The sequence below is a fragment of the Sardina pilchardus genome, chromosome 1 (assembly GCF_963854185.1).
Source record: "Sardina pilchardus chromosome 1, fSarPil1.1, whole genome shotgun sequence".
NCBI classification, from domain to species: domain Eukaryota; kingdom Metazoa; phylum Chordata; class Actinopteri; order Clupeiformes; family Clupeidae; genus Sardina; species Sardina pilchardus.
The window spans coordinates 23835534-23861020 of NC_084994.1; the positions used below are offsets into that span (position 1 = coordinate 23835534).

Consider the following 25487-nt stretch of genomic DNA (forward strand, 5'->3'; position numbering starts at 1 on the left):
TAAGGAAGAACCTTTATTTATTTATTTACGATACATTATTCCTTCACAAAGAAAATTGGTGTTCTTAAAGGGATAATCCGGAGTGAAATGCACTTTAGATCAATTTTTCGGACTATTGGGAGTACATACGTTGAGTTGACACCAAAATCATGTCATTCGGATGTATTTTGAGAAAGTTCGCGCTCACCGTTTTTAGCCAAAACTCGTTAGCCTGGAAGTGACCGGGGCGTGTCCTTTCGCCGCTACAAAACGCTATTTTTATACCTCTTCTACTGTTCCAAACAACACTACACTTACGTGGTAGTGAGTAGAGGTTCCCTAAAGCCAAACCGAAGTATCCGCACGTCTTTATGTGGTCGGATAGAGAGTCCAGAATGAATTTAATCGAGTCCGTACCTTTCCGGAAATGTTAGTAAAGTGTTGTGAAAACGTTGCTAGCTGCAACAGCGACATTTCCGGAAGGTACTGACTCGATTAAATTCATTCTGGACTCTCTATCCGACCACATAAAGACGTGGGGATACTTCGGTTTGGCTTTAGGGACCCTCTACTCACTACCACGCAAGTGTAGTGTTGTTTGGAACAGTAGAAGAGGTATAAATATAGCGTTTTGTAGCGGCGAAATGACATGCCCGAGTCACCTCCAGGCTAACGAGTTTTGGCTAAAAACGGTGAGCTCGAACTTTCTCAAAATACATCCGAATGACATGATTTTGGTGTCAACTCAACGTATGTACTCCCAATAGTCCGAAAAATTGATCTAAAGTGCATTTCACTCCGGATTATCCCTTTAAAGGTTGGATTTATCCTCATTTTAAATTAAGGCATAAGATCAATTTCCAACATTATTTTTTTTACCTCTTTAGTCAACTTTAGCACGTGTTTAATTAATGACCACAACTGTACTATTTTTTTCCAAGTTTTTCTTAAATGAAATATGTTTTAATCAGATGCATTTCCCAGATAGATAGATTGATATAAAACATATATACAATACAATATAAATATAAAACAAATGTAACCAGTAGCCACTGCAAAACACAGTACAAGATGATCGTATGTTTTTCCTGCAAGCGTAGAAGGAAAAAGCAATTTTCAATTTCAATTTAATTTCACTTATAGAGCGCCAAAACATTACACATGTCTCATGGCGCTTTGCAGAGTGTTAAACATTCAAAGAGAGCCCATGAGTAACAGGGGCAAGGAAAAACTCCCTAGAATTGGAGATACATATAGGAAGAAACCTCAGACAGATCCACGACTCAAGGGCCCAACCCATCTGCCTGGGGTCAGTTACAGTAAAGTCATTTGTAGTTTGAAAGTTACAATGACAATGAAAGTTCAAATAGTCCAGTGTAGGGAATAAATTGTCCATTAGTAATCCATTAGTTATTTCGGAAAGTGATGGGTCGCTAGGATGCGTGGGCCAAAGATTCGGGCAGTCGATGGTAGGGCAGTCATAGGGATGGCGATGGCAATGGCGATGGTAGGGCAGTCAGAGGGATGTGACTTCAGGTGTGATGAGGGACAGGCACAGAGATGGTTGATGGCTGGTAATGGTTTACCTAACAGGTGAGGTATAGGGAAAGGGAAGAGAAATAAAGTGTGTTAGTATTACTGTAAGTCATGATGGTTGGTATTTAAAATGATTATACTATAGAGGGTTTACAAAACGCTTTTACACACCTCTTTTGTGGGGACAGGTGCGTCGGAATAGGTTACCCATGTTAAACCCGAAAAGAGAATCCCGCACATTGTCCACCACGCATGTGCGGGAGGACGACGCAATAACAGCGAAGAAATCACCAAAACTGCATTTCTCTTTAAATGTATTTCCACACATTTTTCTGATATTAAACATGTTTAACTCAGATGCATTTGTAAGATAGATATGATACAGATACTTCATTCATCCCATGGGAAATGCAATAGCCACAATACAAGACTCAAACTCATAACACTACAGTATGTAACGCTAAGTATGAAAAAACGATCGAGGGATGTTTTCCCTTCAGCCCAGAGGAACTCTTTCTTTCACTTAGACCACATTCCCTTTATCTGAAAGACAATATAGTCAACAGGCAATGTGCTTTCCCCCCTACACATTTACGACATTGTTTCATTTGTGATTAATCTTTGGCTTTATATTTCATGTTTAGGGTTCAAAAGACGTGCCTTATAGGCAACTCCACATTCTACTTTAAGATATTTTTTTTAGGTAATGAATGTGGATATTACGGAAAGCTCTTGGTGATATTCCTCCTCTAACCAACAAGCCATTCTTCAAAGTTCAAAAAGGAAGAATCTCTTCCAAAACTGCAAGATTCTCCTGATGTTTGGGACCAAGAATCTCTTGAGAGACTGGGATTGTTTCCTGTTTTTGTCGACAGACAGCTTGGGAGACTGGGCAGAACGTTCTTTCTCACTTCGATTTTTTGAACAACAGCGTACTCTTCAGGCCACTCCCAAGAGCCCTTTGTCTTTCTTACGTCTGAAAAGACATGTGGGCTTGTAGTCACATACTGTATCTGCCTGCTCACACAATATCAAATAAATTAAATAATAATAATTACAATAATAAAAAATATATGTAGTAATAATAGTATTTGTACAACAAAAAAATAAAACTATTGTTTACAAACTACAATAACTGCTTAGGCACATTATGCATAGACCACATATTGATTGTGTTTATTCAAATATAGCCTGTTTAACCTACCATGCCAAGCCAGCGGACCAAGTGCTTCTAGGTGAACATGCACTTTGTTGCAAGTCTTTTACTAGATTGCCCCAAATGTAGAATTCCTCTTATGACTGCCATTTATACTAAATTGCCCTAATGTGAGATGCATTGCCTAATGTGGGACACCTAAGCTCCAGTGGGTGTAGCTCTTCCCCAAACCAATGAAATTCAGTAAAACTAGAAGAAAGTCAACGCTGTAGGGTCCTTTGATCAAAATTGGATGTGGATTTAATGTGTTGCCCTCACATTGTAGCATAATATAGCCTAGGCTACTACTGGAGTCTGAAGAGCAAAAAAATGTCCCATATTAGGGCAATCCACCCTACAGCGTACTTTCCATTGGAACAATGTGGGCACAGAATGCTGGCTAATGCATATTAAAATCAAAACATATTTTATTTCTAAAATCTTGCCACATTGCAAACAGATTGAACATCAATTAAATTTACATCACATTTCTTAATCAATTTATGACTAATTCAGACAAAGAGTAGAAATCAGCTTAGGGTGATCTTAGAAATTGATCAGCATATTTCTGTCAGTTTAGAACAGTGTTTCCCAAAATGTTTTCCTTGAAGGCCCCTTTGCCTGTGTCCAAGACAAGACAGGGCCCCCTACTCAAACTCCTGCACACACACACACACATTGTTTTATTCAACAATCAGGGTCTGGGGATGAATTGCCAATGCCTAGCCTAGCTCGACCTGAATGTTGCCGGACCCCAGGTTGGGAACCAAGGCTAACTTTTGTTGTGCTCAGACAGAACTACCCCCCTTCAATCTGTACAAATATTGTGGTCTCAAAGGTGAGTTTGCATCCTCCCTTGTTGGGTTCCCTGTGATGTTGCACCATTCACTGACTCAGGAGAGTGACTGATGAATGATAAGAATCTGGTCCGAAGGCAAAGTAAGGTGTGACCGGTGCGCTAAACGCAGTGTGAATTGTCTGCAGCCAAATCCTCTCCCGTGAGGAGACGTTGTAGAAAGACACAGTGCCCGCTGGCCAGTCCAGGTACACACCGACTTGCCGAGGGCCTGCGTTGACCCCGGAGGTCTGACACTGATAGCACATTAGAAAATGGTGGTCAAACTGAGCGTCTGTCAGGAATCTCCGCACACTGTTTCTTGTTGTCCTCTCATGTCTCAGTGTCCTATGGTGTCTGACACCGATGTAACCCCAACCAGTCCAACCCATCTCCCAGTAGAAGCGTCCCCCAGATAAGGGTTGGTCACACTCCACTTGTCTCATTGACTCCAGACCAGTCGCCGCATCAAAAGCAGAAAAAAAGTTAAACAAATCATCTTTTTGCTGTTGAGTTCTAGATGGTTTTGTGGCCTTTTTTCTGTCAGATGAAAGGACTACTCCAAGTTTATGAGGATAATGTAGGGCAGAGAGGTTATCATCACTCACCCCACTTGCACAGCCAAAGATATTCAAACCAGCCTTATCACTGTCTACGTCACACTTTCTGATTTCCCGAGATTTTATTTCAAATAGGCGAACAAGTGGATGGAATGTGAGGTCTACAGCATCTGTATTTAAGAGAACAATAGGAATCATGAAACATCTACAAGCTACACATTAGCCTGGTACTACCATACTCTCGTACATTCATAACATACAGAGAGTCTGGGTCTGCGGTATATTCGCAGGTTTTCTCAAGACAAAAATGTGCAGGTCCAATCAGCGAACAGAGGGAGTAGCTGAGAACGATATAATGTTGAGGTTGTGCGGTAGTTTGAGCATGTCACATCACGACCACACGTTAGCGGTTGGTTATGGCAGATCTGAGTGGCTCTGGGCAGATCCAATAGTTTTAAACATCAGTATAGTATCTGTATGAGCCATATCAATTTTGCTTCATGTTTCATGTAATATTGCCCTGTGCCATTAGGGGGCTTTATTTGCTGTGTGGCTCAGTTGACCTTAGGTCAGCAGAGTTAGGCCATTTAACCTAAGGGAACCTAATCACAGGTGTTGTTGATTGGGAAGCAAACAGTTTTTCGACTGTGCTCATGTGCCCTATATGCTTACGTGCCTATTTACTTTAACTTAGTTAGTTATTTTTTGTTACATGTAAATTATTATGAGTTAACGTTACTGCTGCTGTGTGATTGAAGGAAAATAAACCTTCAAAATAATTCTATCACTGATCTCTCTCCGTCTGCTGTTCGAGTGCGCTGGGCACCACATTCAAGGAAGTTCAAGCTTGGCAATGGAAATTGGCCAGACTCTCTGTACATTATGAATGTATGAGAGTCTGGTAGGACCAGGCTATGTTAGCCATTATGCACACAAAACGTTTAAATAGCTTAGATCATAAAGGAACTTACATTTTTTCAGACCCCATTTTAGGCTCCTCTTCCCAACATGCTCCATGCTGTAAAAATGATTTTAGTCATAGGTTATTTTGAGAATCATGACTTTCTCTTTGACATTGTCATAGCGTAGCTAGCGATATAACCGTTAAAATGAGGCAGATATGAAGAGGCATTGCAAGAGTGTTTACAAAGATGCATTGTGACGTTGGCTGCAAAGATTATGCGGACGGCTACGATTGACAGACACACACACAAACACACATTGGCCGGGTTTCCCAAAATTGCTAAGAAGCTCTTAAGTGCTAAGAACTTCTTAGGAGCGTTGTAAGAATGTTCTAAGAACGCTCCTAAGAAGTTCTTAGGACTTAAGAGCTTCTTAACGATTTTGGGAAACCCGGCCATTGTTGAAATTAAACGCTGGACACTTTAGTAGTATTTCTACATGAGTTTAGTTAATGATCAGCCTATAAGGAGACCACCTCGGCTATGTAATTGCTGACAACCGGGATAATTTTATAGTGGTTAGTGTAAACACATTTTTAGTGTCCCGACAGACTTTTGTCAGGACTCAGGACACGTTAGTACATACAATGGGAGTTGTACACAGATTTACTTTAGGTTCTGTAGATGGCAGTGTGGATCTTCCAGTCTGGCAGACAGCAGCTGTCTTGACTCTCCTGGGTGATTGTAGCTGAGATCCAGCTCTTCAAGATGATGGGGATTTCTGATGAGAGCGGAGGCAAGCAAAGCACAGCCTCTCTCTGTGATCTGGCAACCAGACATCCTGCAAAGATAGATGTTCCAAGACTTGTTAGTTGAGCGCTACATTGTACAACATAAATACAACTGTGTAGATGTGGGGCAGTGGTATTGTAAAGGTTAAGGAGCTAGGCTAGCGTGCAGTAACCTGAAAAGTTTTGGGTTCAATTTCTGGCTTCCACCATTCTGCCCTTGAGTAAGACACTTAACCCCAAGTTGCTCTGGGGTAAACCATTGTAATATAGTTGACATTTGTAGGTCACTTTAGATAACAGTGTCTACTGAATAAATATGTGTTAAATGTATGTTAATACAGAGCCATATACATTCACTTGATATTCATAAGCTGATTATATTTGATTAAACCAATCTAGTTGCATGCTGTTTTTTGGGGTCACCAAGGGCAAGATTGATAAGACACAAAGTCAGGAAAATATGACAGGTGTGATTAAAAACTGATATAAATGAACCAACAATGAGTCATTAGTGGACAGCACACTGCAACGTATCTATTTTTCTCACTTTAGGACACGAAGGGAGCAGTTGCGATTCCTTAATCCAGCCGAGAGTCTCCGAACTCCTGCGTCCAGCAAGTCGTTGTCGGACAGGTCTAGGTCTTTCAACTCCGAAAAAGACCATAAGACAGGAGCCAAAGCCGCACAGGAACTCTTGTAGAGGTTACAGTCTTTCAATCTAGAGGATTGAAAATACACACACAATGTGAAAAAACCCAGACTCTCTTGGGATTAGTCCAAATTAAAGAGAGTGTGGAACAATAAACAGTTTCAACAGTATTCAGAAGTGAATGAATAGTTCTAAAGTTCAGAGTACTTTCCGTATCGTAAATATGTTCTGTATTTTTATGATGTTTTAAAGGAAAACTGCTTCCAGCATTGGTTGGCATATTTTGTCAGGTGAACATCTGCCAAAATGTTATGAGTCATCAACACAACATCTGTGCCAAGTGTAATCTGAACCGCGCAGCCCTGCACGTGCCCAGACTCGAACCTGCGAACATCAGCACCTCGGATTGTAAGATCGAGCTGTAAGCCCAGGCTGCTAGCTTTCTTGCCAGCACTAATCTTAAAGTATTGGGAGGATTACTCACCCCAATGTGTTTAACCGACAGTGGGGACTCATTAGTCCAGTGCAGACCAGCTTGACTCCTTCATCTCTTAACAGATTGCCACTCAGGTCCAGTTCCAAGAGACTTGACTGTTGAAGAATCTTAGCCAACGTCACACAGGATGCTTCAGTGATGTAACAGGCACACAACCTGGTGACAAAATAGGTCAGTATGTGTAAGAGAACCCACAGGTGCACAACAGAATTCTTTTTTTTAAAGACATGCAGGTAGGAGGGTTGTACCTCAGCATTTCCAGCACACATGTTTTACTTAGAAGTCCCTGAAGAACTTTCTCTACTCCAGCATCTGTCAAGGGGTTGTAACTCAAGTCAAGATTCTTCAGTTGGGATGACGGCATCTCCATGGCCTTGGCCAGAATGTCACATATATCCTGTTTCAGTTTACATCCACGGAGGCTATTTGGGGGAAAACATATTTAAAGGCTACATATTATGTTTGGGACCTCTCAGCAGAACATGTCAGCGCATGTGCAATATGCTTGTGTATTGTGTAAAGGCACAGTCACACATATAGGCTGCTCGGAAGTGAATAGCACATTTATGTGAGTATAAAGTCTAGAGTGGGGAAAAAATAAGTCATCCATCGCGTCTTCCCTGGGTAAACAGGAGGACATAGACAGAGAGTTAAAAATTATCTAAAGTATCTAATCTAAATCGAACAACTGCTGGTAAGTCATCATATGCCTATGTTGTATGTAAACAGTTAATATAACGTGGTTTACGGAGGAAGCAACCAATGTTTTCAATTGTTACCAGAAATAGCAACCATTATACAGCAATAATAATAGTACTGACTGTAGTTAAATCAGTAATTGTAGTAATAACAGTTATAATTGCCATATTACCTCAAAGTATGCGGTTGATGGGGTCCCAATAAAATGGCATTCATTAAAACCGGTCCTGCTTTTTCTAGGTCAACAAAGCTGAGGTCGAGGGAGGCGAGTGAGCGGTGGGAGTTTTTCAGCCCATCTGCCAGTGCTTTCACTGCAGGTTCCTCTAAATCATTGTGGCTGAGGTCCAACTCTCTCAGGTGTGAGTTGTTTGACTGAAGAACTTGTGCCAAAGCCTTACAGCACTTTTCATTGAGTATGCAATCCGCTAGCCTACAAACATAAAAATGACATAAACAATTACAAAATGTTCATACTTTGCATATCAGTATACTGCTGAGTGAGTGGTAAAGGCATGTGCCAAGCAGAGTAGCTTTTGTACCTCTTTTGGGTCCAAGTGCCCATGGGGACCCAGGTTTGAATCTGACCCATTAGTGCTGTGCGATATGGACAAAAAGCTATTTCCCGATATAGGCAATTCTATATCCCGATATAGTATTTCTACTAGTGCTGTCAATCGAAAGTTAAGTGGATAGGCTTGCTTTGTGCAAATGTTTTTTTTTTTTTTGCAAACCACAGTATAATGTTACAGCCATTCATGTCTGTAGTAATACTGTCAATAAGTAGGCTATTGACAGATGACACAATGCTGGCAGCACCACTGAGCAAGAAACAAACATCCCTCCTCCTAGAAGTTCAGATACTACAATAACATAAAAAAAAGCTCTTAATTGTTGTAGCCTAATTCAAGCCTAATTCAAACATAGTTCTTCTCTCTCTCTCTCTCACACACACACACACACTGAATGTGCACGAATGCACACACACTCACTCACACACACAAACACCGAATGTGCATGAACGCACGCGCACACACACACGCACGCACGCACGCACGCACGCACGCACGCACGCACGCAGGCACAAGACAGATAACGCAAGTTACAGTAGGAAGGGGAGAGAAGCGCCAGAGGGATGTCCCACACAGACAAACACATTAACGTTACCCCGAGATAGTAAAAAAAACTCTGAATTGTTGTAGCCTAATTCAAGCCTAATTCAAACATAGCTCTCTCTCTCTCTCTCTCTCTCTCTCTCTCTCTCTCTCACACACACACACCGAATGTGCACGAATGCACACACACTCACTCACACAAACACACACACACCGAATGCAAAGCCATCGATCGATGGCTTTGACTGAATGTGCATGAACGCGTGCGCGCACACACAAGCACACAGGTACAAGAAGACAGATAACGCAGCAGTAGGAAGGGGAGAGAAGAGCCAGAGGGATGTCGCACACAGACACACACATACACTCACATTAACGTTACCTCGAGATAGTTCTCAACACCGAGTCCAGTAGGCTAATCTCCCGTTAGCGCAACTGCGTCTGCCCCAACGCCTGCTCTATCTCAGTCTTCTAAGTTTCGTGCAAATTCTCAATGCGGCTAATAATAACTTGTCGTGCTACGATGGTAACTAAGTTCACATCGACAGTATATGCAGATAACTTTGCTCTTATCAACTGACCCTGGCTTTAAAACTAAACTTTCCATTTATTAGTTTGTCATTTTAACCTCTTCAGCTGGACATAAATGGCATGGGATTGCTTGTTTACAGCCAGGTCCTGTAGTTTCTCTAACGTAGCCACAGCAGTTTATGAAAAAACTTCTTACAGGTCAGGAAGAGCGTTAATCTCGCGAAAAAAAAAATAACGCCGTTAAAATTGTTTTGCGTTAACGCGTTAATAACGCAATATTTTTGACAACACTAATTTCTACTTAAAATTATATATTTATATCCACACATGAATGCCAATTTTTCATTTATTTTCTCCTATCATTTATTAAACTTTTTTTAACAGTTGTGGTTGTGTGTACGGTAGGTGTAATTGAGTGCCTGTCACTTTAAGAAAAACGTGAGAGTAATTAGCTTACAGTCTCATTGTTTTAGGCTAGTGAAATAATAGTTGTGCATAGCGCATAGATGCAATCAGAGGTGCAATTCCTTGTTTTCTACATCATTAGATTAAATAAATGTTAAAAAATGTAACAAAGTTGAGGACAACGTAAAGTAGGCTAACATTAGGTGTTATGACATTTTTAATTTCAGGGTATTGCAATACTTTTGTAGTATTGGTGCACCGTGCAACACTAGTCTTTATGCCAACTTCAAAAAAAGTTTAATTTGTTTACTATTAGCTATGTTCATTTGCCTGGCCACCCATCCCGAGTCAGACAATTACGTTTACGTTGCCCACTGCGAGAAGCGGCAACGCACCTGCAGTTAAATTATCTGAGCAGTCACAGCCACACACGTTAAAATTACGATATAAACGGGATCGTATCGTACGATAGACATTTTTCTGTCGTACAACGATATATACCGTAGTATCGCACAGCACTATGACCCATGGTTATTTCCTGAACCCACCCTATTTCCCTCTACCCACCCTATTTCCCTCTACCACTAGTTTCCTGGCTGTCACTCTTCACTGTCCTTTCTGGACAAAGACGAATATGCCATTTAAAAGGCGCTATGTCGATTTTTTAAATTACTTACATACTATTTGACATTCAGGAAATGAAAACAGGCAATTACAACAGTTGACAACCACAAATATCCATGAATGATGATTCAAAAACTCAATTCAACACAAAGTTGTTGTTCCAATCACCAAACTTTCTGACCATATTTGTGAATGATTGTTGAAACTACCCTTTGGGATGAATTAGAGTGGAGACTGATAGCCAGTCTCCACATCCAACATCAGTGTGTGACCTCACAAATGCGCTTCTGGAAAAATGGTCAAAATTCTAATTAACACACTCCTAAACCTTGTAAACTAAAGCCTTCTCAGAGGAGTTGAAGCAGTTATAGCTGTAAAAAGTGGACATCATATTAAACCTTATGGATTAAGAATGGGATGTCACTTCAGTTCATGTGAGTAACATGTAGTTCATGTGAGTCAAGGCAGGTGACCCAATACTTTTGGCAATATAGTGAGTGTATATGCAGACTGGCAACGACTGTCGGCTACACCACCACAAATAGAATAACATTCTGTGGGAAACACTGTACTCACTTGGCTTTGATGCAGCATCTCAGAACTGGAATCAGTCTTCTCCGACCCTCTCTAGATGCGTTGTACTTCCTCAGGTCAAACTCCTCCATCACCTCATCTGATGTGATAATAATGAAGGCAAAGGCAGTGCACTGAGCTGCAGTTATCGTCTGATTGGATAGATTCATGGAGGACAAGAACTTCTGAATTCCCTTAAGCAGTGACACATCTTTCAGTTCGCCGAGACAGTGGAAGAGATTGAAGCAACGTTCTGGGGATGGGAGCATTCTCTCCTTCATCATTACAACCTTGTTTTTAATGTACTGGATAGTTTCCTTAATGCTCTTTTGATCTTTGGTTATCTGCAAGTTGAAATGTCTCCACAGACTGTCATCCACTGAGAGCCCAAGAAGGAATCTGACAAAAAGATCCAGATGACCATTGGTGCTCTTCAAAGCCTTACGAATTGCAGTCTTCTGTAAATCATGAAGACTTTTTATTTGCTGTGAAGCAGTCTGTTGAATCTCATCCTCATCACTGTACTCCTCATCATCTTCACTTGTTGCATACTCTGGATCACTGGAATCATTCTCATCATCACTGAATTCATCTTCCTCTGTATTACCACTCTGGTTCACACTTTCTTCACTATCGTCTTCGTAGTCATACTCATATCTGGATCTTTTTTGAGGTGGAAATGGGTTTGATCCTTCAGAAGCAAACAAGTAGAATGCATGGAATGCAGCAAGATACTCTTGTATGGTGAGATGGACAAAGCTGTACCACTTCTCTCGGATGGTAGGATCCTCCTCTTTAAAAATTTCAGTGAAGACACCTGATTGTATCGAGACATCAGTGACGTCGATGTCATGCTTACTCAGGTCACTCTCAGAAAACACCAGATTTTGTTTATCCAAGTTTGCAAAGGCCAGCTCACCCAATTTGAGGATTATCTTCATGTCTGTCTCAGATAGTGGCACTGTATTATGTTTGCCATAGTACTTCTCATTCTTCTTCTGCATCTGATGAAGAAGAAATCGGGTGTACATGGCAGTCAGGGAGGTAGGAATATTTTCAGGGGTGGTGTCCAAAATCTCTGGAATAGAAAACACTGTTGACGATATCCAACAGAAGACTGGGATGTGACACATGATGTGTAGGCTCTTCGATGTCTTGATATGGGAGATAACCCTGTCAGCCAAAATCGGATCAGTAATTTTCTTTCTGAAATACTCCTCTTTCTGTGGGTCAATGAATCCTTGTATCTCAGTCAAACGATGTAGAATCCAGTTACTGACTTTGTGGATGGCTGCCGGTCGAGAAGTTATCCAAATATAAGCAGATGACAAAAGTTGTCCTTTGATCAGATTTGTAATTAACACATCCACTGAAAACTTCTTTGTTACATTAGATGTCCTCTTGTTGTTGTGGAAATCAAGAGGAAGTCTGCTTTCATCCAGACCATCAAAGATGAACAGAATTTTATAGCCATCATACTTATTTGGGTCTTTGACATCTCTAAGTTCAGGATAGAACTCCTCCAGCAGCTCTTGAAGACTGTACCCTTCATCATCTTCAATCATTGTGTTCAGGTCTCGAAAGGGAAGCACGATCATGAGATCCACATCCTGGTTGGCTTTCTCTTCTGTCCAGTCAAGGATAAATTTGTGCACGGAAACTGTTTTTCCAATACCAGCAATTCCTTTCGTTATGACAACTCGAAAATCTTCATTTTCGTCAGGTAAACGTTGAAAAATGTCGTTGAGGTTGATTGGAGTGTCTTGAGATGTTTCTGATTCTAAAACACTATCCAATTCCCAAACCTCATGTTCATTGTTTATTCGCTCTCTCTCTCCCTGAATGATGTACAATTTTGTGTAAATATCATTGAGCAACGTTGGGGTTCCTTTCCTTGCTATGCCCTCTAAAATGCTCCCAAATGTCTTCCTCAGATTTGATTTCAGTTTATCAGACACTGTTTTAATGCAGATATCTGGTTGAAAAAAAGGGAGAACTGATATTAATATCATAGAGTTTCAAAGTATATCAGAGGGTTTTCAAAGTCAGGGTTTCCCGCAGCGCTTTCCTGCTAAGGCGGCCGCCTTAACAACACAGGGCTGCCGCCTTAACTAGCGTCTTCAATAAATAAATAAATAAATAAATAAATATATTATGTATAGTGATATTCGCCGTATTAAGGCGCTAGCACACTCCTCCGTCTGCGTCACGCGCACGCGGCACTGGACATTTGACGTGCGTCATTTTAGACGCATATAAGAGGCATACTCCAATGTCTGTGTCCTGAATGCGCGCCAGCCGATCAAGATTAGCGCCGGCGCACTACGAATTAACTGTGATACTCTAGGATGTGCGACCACTGAACTAAGGAAGAGCCAGGGAAGGAGTGTTCCACACTTAAATACACAAAAGATGCAGCTGTTAGATGAGGAGAAGCACCACTAGTACTTTCTCATGTTTGCTGAAAAGTTTGATGAGTTGGTTCTTCACATCTCTCCATTTATCATCCACCAGAACAGGCACAGCACACCACGCGTTGGCTAGCATTCCAAGTTACAGCTAAACTAATGGGTTAGCTTATGGCTAATGTGTATGAGAAATCCCATAGAGATGCTAACGGTTAGCATAATCGATAAAAGTATATATTTAGAGCGAACTTCAGTCCATTTACACAACTTGGATTACATAGGAGGTCTTTGTTTACAACTGACTATTAAAATACTCAAAGACTTATGTTTTGTCATCATATAACAACGTTAGCGTGTAGGAAACGCCAGTTTAAGTGTTCTTCTGTCTCTGTTTGCTGCGTTTTAAGCGTTATTTCTGTACGTGCTCCACCTACTGGAGCGGCGTCTTTACAGCAGTTCCGTTTCACACATGCGCAGTCTACGCGTGAAAGAGACGCGCGGTCTTAAATTTTGGTCGACTCAAAGACGCGACGCATGCCGTAAAAATGACGCAATTCTCGTCACGCGCTCACCAGTGCCGCGTGCGCGCGACGCAGACGCCCGACCATACTCGGGCCTTTACTCTGACATGTTTTCTCCCTGTCATTCCAAACCGTAGCCGCTAGTCTCCCTTCTCTGTAGAACGCATAAAAAAAGAAACATTTTCAAATCGAGTTGGCACAGGCGACGCGCTCATTCAGCATGAGTATTTGATATCAGGTGCCAATGCCACGCATATCTCAGAGTGACTGCGAACACAAATAGCCTAAACCTAGCTAGATTTGACGACTCTCACAGGAATGGTTCTCCGTTGAATCTACCAAATGTATGGGATGAGCGGCATAACACTTTTGAGCGCTGTATCTTTTTTTTTTTTTTTATCACTCGTCTATGAATGCATAGCCCACTGCATCTTGTAATTTGTTGTGACAAACACTTGTGCCATCTAGCCTACAGCTAACAACAACTTGTGACGGCTATTCATTTACGTGTTGTAAAATACTGAAATTGTCTGAGGTTTACACAGGCTAGGTTAAACTTCAAACTGTAGCCTCTTGTCTCCCATGCCAGTTTCATTCATCCCGACAGGGCGGGACGGGAACACACGTTTCGGTGTGGCTGAAATAACTCCTGAATGTTTTTGTTCAGAGCTGAACATGCAACTGTAGGCTATTTGACAGGTGACAGATTTGGTTGTTAGTGACAAAATATTAGCGTTCAATGCGGTACATTCTCGCTAATTATGTTTTAAAAAGCATTAAAAACGTTCTGGCTCTCTTAGGCTAATATGAGCAACAGGCACGCACAATATACAGCTTCAATCAAAGAATTGCAGCTTTAGGCTACTAAATCACAATTCACTAACTTTACCATACAGTCGCAATGTTACATTTTCATACAGTTTCATCTTTATTTCATGGTATATTCTAAAATATCCACCATTACAAATATTCTTGCTTTTAATAGAATATTATTATATTGACTGGCTTTAAAATATATCCTATGATGCTATGCTGAGCAGTGCAAAGGTTTTGAAAGATACAAAAGGCCCTGTATTGGAGTTGTAAACTTACACTTTTAAGGTATAATATTGTCTAAATTGTGTTAATGATGTTTAATTGGTTGCTGATACAATTAAATCTGATACAATGAATGTGAAATCCAGGTATATTGCTGTCATTAGTGTCAAAATTCAACATTTTCAATATTAATGAAATGCTGACAGCCTACTAAATTTTTACTTCAGCTGACCTCCTTGTCTTCAAGTAAATCAGAAAAGAAGTCATTTAGACAAGTGTGTGCTAGACTGCTCCTGTAGCCAACAATCCCCTCTCTACCCTTTGGGAATTGAACTGTTATATGATCCTTGGTGATGTAAATTATGAAAGCCCCTTTCTTTGGTTGGTCTTGATGCGGCCTTGACTCCTTTAAGACTCAGACTTGCTTCCTAAAAGACTCGGTTGTTGTCACTCGGTCTCGGCTGCAGTTAAAACAACGGTCTCGACTCGACCCCCCCCCCCCCGCCCCCCCTCCCCATCGTAGGGCAGTGGCGGCGATGCGGCAGGGACGCTACGGCGACGCCCCCTTCCCCTGGACAGACACCACCTTAACTAACAAATTTTCTGGGGGAAACCCTGAAAGTACAGTATTTTGTGAATAATCAGTGTGCTATGAGCTTATGTGTGAAGACGTAAAACACTTTTGTGACATATTGTAAAGCTAAAGATATGGTTAGGAATAATTGTTGGCGACACTAAAAAACTCATTGCACATAAAGCATTATAAGCGGGTTTATAAATGTTTGCATCATAAAAGTGTATAATGCACCACAGCATCTGACATAAGTCTATGTAACTATTAAAACACACGACTGAACTCATGAAGTGTTTTGATCTTGACAACCTACAAAACCATTATTAAGGAATACAGTAGTTCGGAATTTTGGACATAGCACCTCATTTCCAATAGCACCTAATTTCCAACTCAGCCAGTGTGATAGAATAATCTTAGAAATAAAACTATCAACACAGACATGTACATCGATGGTCTGACACGTCATTTTGGGTGTTCTGTGGAGTGGGAGGCTTAAGAAACCGTTGACTTGTGCTAGCCTAGCACTGGCGAACTCTGCAACTAGAAGGACTGGATGAAATGTGCTGAAAACGGTCTCCACTGACTTATATCACACTGGCTAAAGGCTGGCTTACATTGTACGATTTTGGTCTGTTTTAACAGTCGGTGACTAAATTTCCTAAATCGGGAGGAAATCATGGGAGTTGTTCTAGAATCGCGGCGCGCTCCCGTCATCTAAATCGTTTAGTGTAAGGTGCCAATCTTAGCGGTTTTAAGTCCGTCGGAGTCAGTCTTTTTCTAGTTTTGCCGTTACGACAATATCAAACATGTTTGATATTATCGGAAGTCTTTTCAGTCGTGGCTCATGCAAATAGTGACGTTAACATTAAAAACCAATAGCAACCTTGCTCGAACACGAAACAGGAAGGGGCAAAATAGGCGACAGCTGTGGCCTATATGATTATTTCGTTTCTAATAATTTATTAGTCGGCTATTCTACGTGACAGAACAACTCTATATCTGTTAGTGATGTCACACATCAAACAATGCTGCAGAAACGCGAAAAAAAATACTTTGATATGAGTAGTTTATCGTATATGAGTTTGTGTTGATATGTAGTGCACAATGGAAATAATTTGAAGGAATCTTGTAGCAGTCTTGTAAACAGTGACCCACAGTCTTTGCAAAATCCTAATCTGAGACTGGCCTGTGCTAGACTGTGACTAGAAACTGGATGAATTGTCTTTAGATGTGAGAGTGTCTGAGACTGTAGTCTTTCAAAAATATTTTCCAAATCTTTGCAAAGTCTGTCAATGTAAGGTAGGCTTTAGTTGAAAATGAGGTCCTAGGGGGGTGCTGTGGCGCAGCAGGCTACAGCGCTCGTACCATATACGGGTCCGAGTGCCCACGGGGACCCAGGTTCGAATCCGGCCTGCGGTCATGTCCCGATCCCACCCCATCTCTCTCTCCCACTTGTTTCCTGTCTACTCTTCACTGTACTATAACATTAAAGGCAAAAAGGCCAAAAAATATACTTTAAAAAAAAGAAAATGAGGTCCTATGTACGGTGTCCATTTTAGGACATCCTCAGATGTCAGAGTCAGATGTCAGACATCAGATGAAAAGGCATCAGGTCTCAGCGAAACCAATGTCATGTACACATTCATTTCTCAGACATCAGAAGAAAAGGAGTCAGGTCTCAGGAAAAACGCTGTCAGGAAAATAGAGTCAGACAAAAAAAAAGCTTTCACACTAGGTCCGTTTAACTGGACCGGACCCGAGTGCGGTTACTTCTACTGTAGTTGGTCTGTGTTCACATTACATGTTTGTCTGCGCACCCGGGTCCGTTTGCGTCATAAGCACCATGCTTCTAGACACGAATTTCGAGAATTCTGTTTACAAATATCACTTGGCAACACAGCAGTGAAGAAGACAAAGGTAAAGATTCTTTAGATTCTTCAGAACGTTTGCTTAGCAACCTGCTCCAGGGTTCTAGCGAACCGGACCCGAGACCACCTTTTCAGGCGGACCCGGGTCCGGTCCCGGGTCCGCACCCGAGTTCGGTACGGTTGCGTTCTCACGTTCAAAAACAACCGAACCATCGGACCAAACGAACCCGGTTCCGGTCCAGAGGACCTAGTGTGAAAGCACCCTCAGATGAAAAGTTATCAGTCAGGCTTCAGACATAAGATGACAAGGAGTCAGGTCTCAGAAAAAACGCTGTCAGAAAAAGTGAAGTCAGGTCTCAGAAAAAATGATGTCAGAAATAGTGAAATCAGGTCTCAGAAAAAACGATGTCAGAAAAATCAGAGTCAGGTCTCTGTAAACTGGTAGCCTGGCATAGTAAAGAAATCAAAATTATTTGTGATATGATACAAAACAGTTGTTTTGTTTTGAAGCCTGACTTTTTTGTCTGACTTCTGACAGCGTTTTTCCTGAGGCCTGACTCCTTTTCATCTGATGTCTGAGAAATTAACGTAATGATAAATGATAAATGAGGTTCAAAGACTGGAGTGGTACTTTAAAGCTTGGCTCAACAAAGAGTATTTGGTGAAATTACAGCATTTCACACAAAGATGTCATTAGTGCCATTAAGAAGCCTTATGAAGTCATGTTTTAATACCTTACATTTATGCATGCAGTCATTACTATGTCTATACTTGTGTCAATTATGAGGCATTATGAATACTTTATAACCCTTTATGAATGTGTTTACGATGCCATATTTGTTGGTAGGAAGCATGCAGGTACAAGGGAAAGATGTGGAGTGTACATTATGACCTGGTTTCAGCACAGGAGCTGAGCATGTGCTGACGCTGATGTTGACCGATCCTTCAATGTGGCAAGAATGTAGTTGAGGTAAGACTGCAACTCCACCCGTATGAGCCGTAATGGTGGATTGGAGAGGTCCAGTCTGAGCCGTAATGGTGGGCTGTGAAGGTCCAGTCTGAGCCGTAATGGCCGACTCACTGGACGTGGAATCGGCCATTAGCCTACTGAAAGTCAGCTGTCAAATGCTGAAACCTGGTGCGGAGGAGAATACAAGAATGATGGAGAGATCACAGAGCCAATTGCTATAAATTAGTGCAGTCAATCGATTAAAAAAATTTTTATCGCGAATAATCTCATGAATGTTCTAGTTAACTTGCGTACTAAGTCTGTAGTAGCCTAATACTGTCAATAAGTATTGAAACAGATGGCACCTGCTGGCAGCACCACTGAGCAAGAAACAAACTTCCCTCCTCCTAGAAGTTCAGATACTGCAATAACATAAAAAAGCTCTTAATTGTTGTAGCCTTATTCAAGCCTATCTCCCGTTAGCGCAACTGTATTCGTCTGCCCCAATGCCTGCTCTACCTACTTCTCAGTTTCGTGCAAATTCTCAATGCGGCTAATAATAACTAGTCGTGCTACGATGGTAACTCAGTTCACATCAGCAGTACATGCAGATAACTTTGCTCTTATCAACCCTGCCAATGTTTTGAAACTAAACTTTTCATTCATTAATTGTAGCAGCGTCCATTTTAACGTCTTCCGCTGGACATCTAAACAATGGCATTGTGGGGCGCGCTTACTGTTTTGCTTCTGGTTTACAGCCGGGTCCTGTAGTTATTCTAACGTGGCCACAGCAGTTTATGAAAAAACTTGTCACAGGTCAGAAAGAGCGTTAATCTCGCGATAAAATAAATAACAGTCAACAGTTTAACAGGCAAAATGTATGTTTTTCCGTGAAATTAGGTAATTTTCTCAAAATAACGCGCAAAGTGACTGGTTTCGCTTTACAGGGTCACATATATAGACTGTTATAAAGTTTAGTCAATTTACAATTAACTCATTTTACACTGACAAATGTTTCCCCTTCATCAAAATAATGTTTCCTCAGTGATGTTTCAACTATTTACCAGGGGGGGTATTCCATCAACCTCGCTAAAGAAGGCGGCGCTTAACAGAAATAGCCTGGCTTGAACTAGCATTCAGGGCTGTACACTGCGAGCAGGTCGTCGCATTTGCGCGTAAATATATATTAGTGCGAATATAAAATTTAAAATGCTCGCACACGTGCGAGTACTGATTTCAACCCTTTCATTCGCATTTTGCTCCTAAAATGAATCCACACCAAGTGGATGAAAGTATAGTACAATTTTCGCGCATCTAATTTCAGAGTTGACTCTTACGCACCTGGCTAGACACTCATGCTTTCAGCATCAACCTCCCAAGAAATGTCACTCCAAATCCAGTCTTCTTTTTTCTTCAATCTGTTCGTAATTAGTTGGTGACTATGCGATTACCGGTGAAACGGTAAAAATGCTATAAATGATAAATAATGTTGACTGTAACAATTACCGTGTTCATTTCAAATAGGCTATTATTATCACGGTTGATATAGCTAAACATGGTGTGGAAACCGTGCGTTAAATTCCTCCCAGCTTCACCCAAGCCTGCATTTGACATAGGCCTGGTAGACTTCTATGAAACAAAGATGGTATCCTGATTCAGTTGTCTAAATGATGTATAACCACGGTTCGGTGTAGGCTACATCTGCTTTAAAAAGGCGGAACATATTCATCGCAAATATGCGCTGTATCATATAACCACTCTGCGTCTTTTTATGGCTACATTCACATTAAATCCATTCCACTAACGTTATCAGGAGGAGAATACCGTAACGTTTTATTTCAGCACTGGTTGTCACTCATTGGATAGCCTATGACATATAAAGGCTACCAGACTCCAAGACAAGTCATGGTAGAGTAAGTTAAGCACCCAGCCAACTAAAGATGACCAAGAAAAAAGTGAACGGACAACTCATAATGCCATGCTACGGTGGCTACCTAAATCATAGAAGTTCACATTGTTGGACACTCATCTTTTCTATTACACCGGAAATATTTGTCTTTCCCGTTGTAAGTATTTTGAATTTTTGAATATATAACATTCATGTTATTGAATGAAAACATGTAGGCTATCCTTGAACTATGCGTTTGTATTTTCCTAAAACCGAATGAAATCTAATTATGTCCACGTAGGCTACGGTACTGCTTAAAGTGACAGGCACTCAATTAGACCTACACACCACCCCTGTAATATCATTAAAGACAAGTGTTAGTGTAATCAATATGAAGTATTCAAATTACTTTGAATTTTAAGCTATAAGTAATTATGCAGAACCTTTAATGCTATGAATTGTTAACAAAATGTATACAAATTCTGAATTCAAAATATGAAATAGAAACCAGACAACCCATTTTCTGTGTGTGTGCAGGGTTTGAGCAGAGACTAGGATTGCCACTGCTGTGAATGATCTGTATCCTGCTTAAGGCAATAAGGTTTTCAAGGAAATTTCATAGTGCTCCTAAATTTTTTTCTGTGCTCCTACATTTTTTCATTTAGGAGCACCTATGCTCCTAGTGAAAAAGCTAAGCGTACAGCCCTGCAGACCTCTACTTGAGTTAGATTGACAAACGAGCTGTGAAATGATGCTAGGGTCAACAATATAATTGTCTGGAGTTTTTCAAGCCCTGCCCGTCCCACAGATGATTGACATGTTTAATTTCCATTTCAGTGCTTCCAACCCTACCCATACCCTAGCCTGGCACGCCCTCCCAGTGACGTAACACCTTCGGCTTTTGCTGTCGCTGGTCTGGTCAACTGCTAATCGGGAAGGATTTCTGAGTTCCCGAAATCTGCAGAACTGCCCCCTTTGGTCGAGAACCAATCAACTTTGAGCAGCTCCAACGGCTCTGGGTAGAGGCTTGTTCAAGGCAGAGGAAAGAGTGTTGTTATTGGTTTAAACTCGGCAAACCGCTTTCTGACATCGACCAGTAGCAAATCGAGGCACTTAAAGGAGGCAGGCCAACCAGCGCTTGGAGAAACCGTGTTAGCACAGGCTCTTGGTCAGACTAAAGTCTCGCAGAGCCTTTGAAAGTCGATGGTAATCAGGCTACCCATACCCTACCTTTAAGGCAATACTAGAGGATTTCAGTTCGATTAACAAGCACCATCTACATGATTTTCATCGGAAGTCATCAAATTGAACATTGAGAGAAAAAGATAGTTGCCTGCATAAAAGGAGAATTAACGAAATCGTAAATCACTAAACAGCAATTATGATGGTTTGACTTGGGACTTTGATTGTCTTCACCCTGAACAAAACGAGTGAATAAGTAGGCTAATTAAACTGAAAACAACTTTACCATAGGCTTTTAAACATTATAGATAGCCTACGTTCGAATTAAAAGGGCTCACTCTAAATGTTTTTTCGGTGGTCAAAAAATAAAGTATTGAACGTAATAGCCTATTGGCCGGTCATTATTTTCCAATAATGACCGGTGTTCTATACATTATCCCTTAATTCATGTAGCCTATTGATTATAGACTAGTTCATGGATATCAAATCAACTGTGTGCTACACAAGCGACCAAACATCTCCATGTTTTCCCTATTAAAACACAGTTACACGAGTAGTCACACGACCAAGTATGGTGAGACAAAATAAAACGTGGTGCATTTCTAAGCAGGTAAGGGGGATAACTATATCATCTAACTTCATCTCTGTTTGGATCCTAATGAATCCATTGGGCATAGTTTAATATGAAAAAACAGTGAAGTGTTCCTTTAATTCTAATGGTGATTACATTATCTGATTGGTTCAGCTAGCATTCAAAATTGGTTCAGCAGCTGTCATTCAAATCAGACATCCATGCGATTTTTTAAGAGCTGTAGCCTATTTCATGTATTGGCTACATGCATTTACTCGCAAAACACAATAGATTGTCTGCCCAATACCATATTATCATTTAAATTATGGTGGCCTTATTAACATAAGCCTACTCGTTGTTTTCGAAGGTGTTTTCAACTACATACACCAGTGGTTCTCAAACTTTTTCTTTCATTCCCCACTTTGATCAAGGGGGCTTTCTCGAGCCCCACCTGTCCATCATCGCTCTAAGAAAGTATAGGTCAAGCTCAAAATTGTCACATTTATAACGTCACTTGCTAAATATACATCAGTAACAAATAGGCCTAACAGTTAGGCTACTACAGATAAATATCAGTTCAAAAATAGAGAAAAAATAAAAATCTAAATCAATGACCAATAACATCAGTTTTTTGTAATTGACAAGTGTCAATCCTTGCTTCAAAAAAAGCTGATTTCCAAAAATACAGCAAAAGGACCAACTATATGCTACCATTTTGTTATAAATTAAGTTCAACACTCTTACTATCGTATTCAGGTCAAGCCTTGACGCGAGCGCTTCCCTGAATGAAACAGTCCGTCTGTTGCGCATCGGGCACCGTCTTTATCACGACGATAGCATTTCTTTTACCTGCTATTATCTGGGCCCCAACCGAGCAAAGTCCCTCACAGTTTTCCCATTTGATGTCCTGTTCTACCAGGTAGACTAATTATGTCGTCGGACAGATAGCCAAGATATCCTTCAATTTCACTGCGCTCGTCTCGAAAATGAACGTTTTTTTTCCCGTTTCCGCTGCAATTAAAATTACGACGTCAATCATTTTTTTCGGACTATGATTCCAGGACAGACTAACATTTTCATTTGGTCAATGATAGGCCTACAAGAGTCTAGATTACCTTGTTTGTGTTTGTTTTGTGAGATGGAGGTGCATTCTCGTAATTATCAATAAAAGAGGGCACAGGCTACAGATTAAAAATAAATATCCGTTTTTTTCTCGTCAGCTCGCGCCCCACCTGGCATGTCTCTGCGCCCCACAGTTTGAGAAACGCTGGCATACACGTAAATTTGCGTTCAGTTGGTCTGCCACACATACTCTCGCTATGTTACATAAATAGTCATGCTTCCCCATTGTGAAACTTTACTTCGTATTAGTCTATATCAAAAGCGGATGTTCACTTTGAGTGAATGACATTTTCTTTTTTTTATTTCAACCGTTAGTTATTTTGGGGAGAAACGAGAACGCGCACGTAGCCCACCTGGACAGCTCACTCATCCTGGTTTGGCGTTAGTGAAACGAGTTGAGCAAAGATGACCAGACAACGCTATGTCAAACCTCGCTTTAACACTTAGCTGGGATGTCTTAATTCTGCTTTTGTGAAATAGCCCTCGGGACGGAAAATGTAACGTAAGCCTACGTGGACCCAAAATCTAAAATAGGCCTATATTTTAACGTCACCATTTGGCCTAGTTGATGGGGTTAGGTGGGGCTTGAAAATTCACCAACTTCAAAGTGGGGAATGACAGAAAAAGTTTGAGACTGGTTTGAACCTAGGCTGTTTTCAGATGCCTACAGGGATCTCTTGATTTGATCTAAAGCTGAACGTATCCTAGCCTACGACACCTTCATTTTGCTTAAGTTTCGATTCAGAGTATTCAGCTTTCTTGTAGGTGTAGCTAGCCTGTTTACGCAATTAATGCTCTAATGTACATTTGACAAAACTACATTGGAATTGGCATTAAACAAGTTGCTGAGGCAGACTGACAACATGTAAAACAAGAAGACCCGACTATTCTTTCATTATTCAGGCAAATGCAATGTCTTACCTGTCCTGACGTCAGGTCAGTCAGACTAGACGGCACCGATTCCTCTTCACATGCTTCCGCATCTAATGGGCAAAGTTTTCTCTCTCCGCCCTATGCTTCTACCCACAAGACCGTCTACACCCCATAGAGGGCGCTATGAATGAATACATGTAGTGCGCTAGAGCACTAATAAAATGTATCCATTCAAATGCTGTGTTAAATAGCAATATGTATTAATTAGACAGTAGGCCTATAGCCTACAGTGATATGTTGTGAACTTGTGACCAAATTACATTCAAACAAGTAGTAATTCATTAGCCTTCAAAATCACACATAGTGTGAAGGCTGCTAAACTGTTTATGTAAACAAAGCTTTGGTTATCTGGTGACAGTTACAAGATGGGATGACAAAACTCTTTCAGCTAACTCCTCCTTTATCGAACACAGTCTGGCAGTGTGACACCTTATGACACATATGGCAGTGACATTCCTGTCTTTCTTTTGCAGAATCTGCCCACTGTCACCTCTGCCTTTGTTTAGCACTTTATTTACTACACTATAGCCTATCAGTACTGTGCAGATACAGGCAACATCCTGTATACACATTTAATCAGTATACATGCCAGCTGAGTTATGTGTGCTGCTCTAGTGATGCAACAGTGGATAACCAGAATGATGTGAGAATGGGCAAGATTTTATGTGTATTTGTTGTGTATCCAAAAAAAAGTAGGACACTGTGTAAAATTTAAATGAAAACAGAATGTGATCCTCTGCAAATCTTGTAAACCCACATTTAGCTGAATAAAGGACATTGGCAACATATCAAATGACAAATGTGACTATTTCATGGAAAATATGAGTAGGCCTACATTTTGAACTTGGGATGCAGCAAAGGCTGGAATAAACAGGAAAAGGAGGAACCCTGTAAACCTGTGTAGGCAAATGTAACAACAATGTAAGAATAATGTTTAACATGACATTGTGAAGGATTTGGGAATTTCACCTAGGCTGCCTGGGTGAACCCTGCCTGAACGTCCGGCGAATTTGGATTTCGCCCGGCAGCTCAGGCTGGAAACCTGCACATCTATCTCCTCTGTTCCCTGCCAGAACTGCCAATCAGAAACTAGCTTATCCAAAAGACGCACCGGATCATTGGTCTGATTGGTTGAAGGACTATCCAAGTGTACAGTCATTTGAACGATGCCCATTGATCTGACCTCTTGTGCAGTAGAAACAAAGCGCAGCCTCCCCATACTATGTTAAATCTTAAAAGATTGAGCTTAGAATGGTGATAGCCAGACTAGAGTTCATCATCTACAGTACATAATATCATTAACATTTTTAGAGAAGCCAGAGAAATCTTTAATGCAAGGGACACGGTTGAAAAAATATATATTGGATGGCCTTGGTCATTTGGACCTCATTATACAGTTATGTATTTTTTCCTTTTATATCTGTTTTTGTAATTCAATTTTTAAATCTTAAAGAAACACGCCACCATGTTATGAAATTGGATATTCACCATCTCCCCTAGAGTTAGAAAAGCATATTGTCTCCGTGCATGCATTGTCTTAGTCCTG

The 25487-nt window shown here is 40.9% G+C and overlaps 1 protein-coding gene across 2 annotated transcripts; it reads right to left on the reverse strand.

Annotated features, from left to right (window-relative positions):
- Positions 1–954: 954 nt before the first annotated feature.
- LOC134086133 (NACHT, LRR and PYD domains-containing protein 12-like) lies at positions 955–23986 on the reverse strand. Of its 2 annotated transcripts, none has more exons than XM_062540005.1 (10): positions 23930–23986; positions 18189–18431; positions 10891–12862; positions 7815–8072; positions 7192–7365; positions 6932–7099; positions 6346–6516; positions 5678–5848; positions 5077–5123; positions 955–1565 (listed from the first exon to the last, which is right to left on the reverse strand). In XM_062540005.1, exons 2-10 carry the CDS (start codon positions 18394–18396, stop codon positions 1390–1392), a joined length of 3345 nt encoding a protein of 1114 aa, XP_062395989.1. In that variant the 5' UTR covers positions 18397–18431; positions 23930–23986; the 3' UTR covers positions 955–1389. The 2 variants fall into 2 exon arrangements, with proteins under 2 accessions (XP_062395989.1, XP_062395988.1); XM_062540004.1 differs by lacking the exon at positions 955–1565 and adding an exon at positions 3121–4275.
- Between the last annotated feature and the right edge of the window lie 1501 nt (positions 23987–25487).

Coding starts and splice junctions, on each gene's coding strand:
- LOC134086133 (XM_062540004.1), bottom strand. CDS start 18,396: ATGGCCGATTCCACGTCCAGTGAGTCGGCCATTACGGCTCAGACTGGA. Junction 6,517..6,931: donor TGTCGGTTAAACACATTGGG/GTGAGTAATCCT, acceptor TCAATCCTCTAG/ATTGAAAGACTGTAACCTCT. Junction 5,849..6,345: donor TGCTCCCTTCGTGTCCTAAA/GTGAGAAAAATA, acceptor CTATCTTTGCAG/GATGTCTGGTTGCCAGATCA.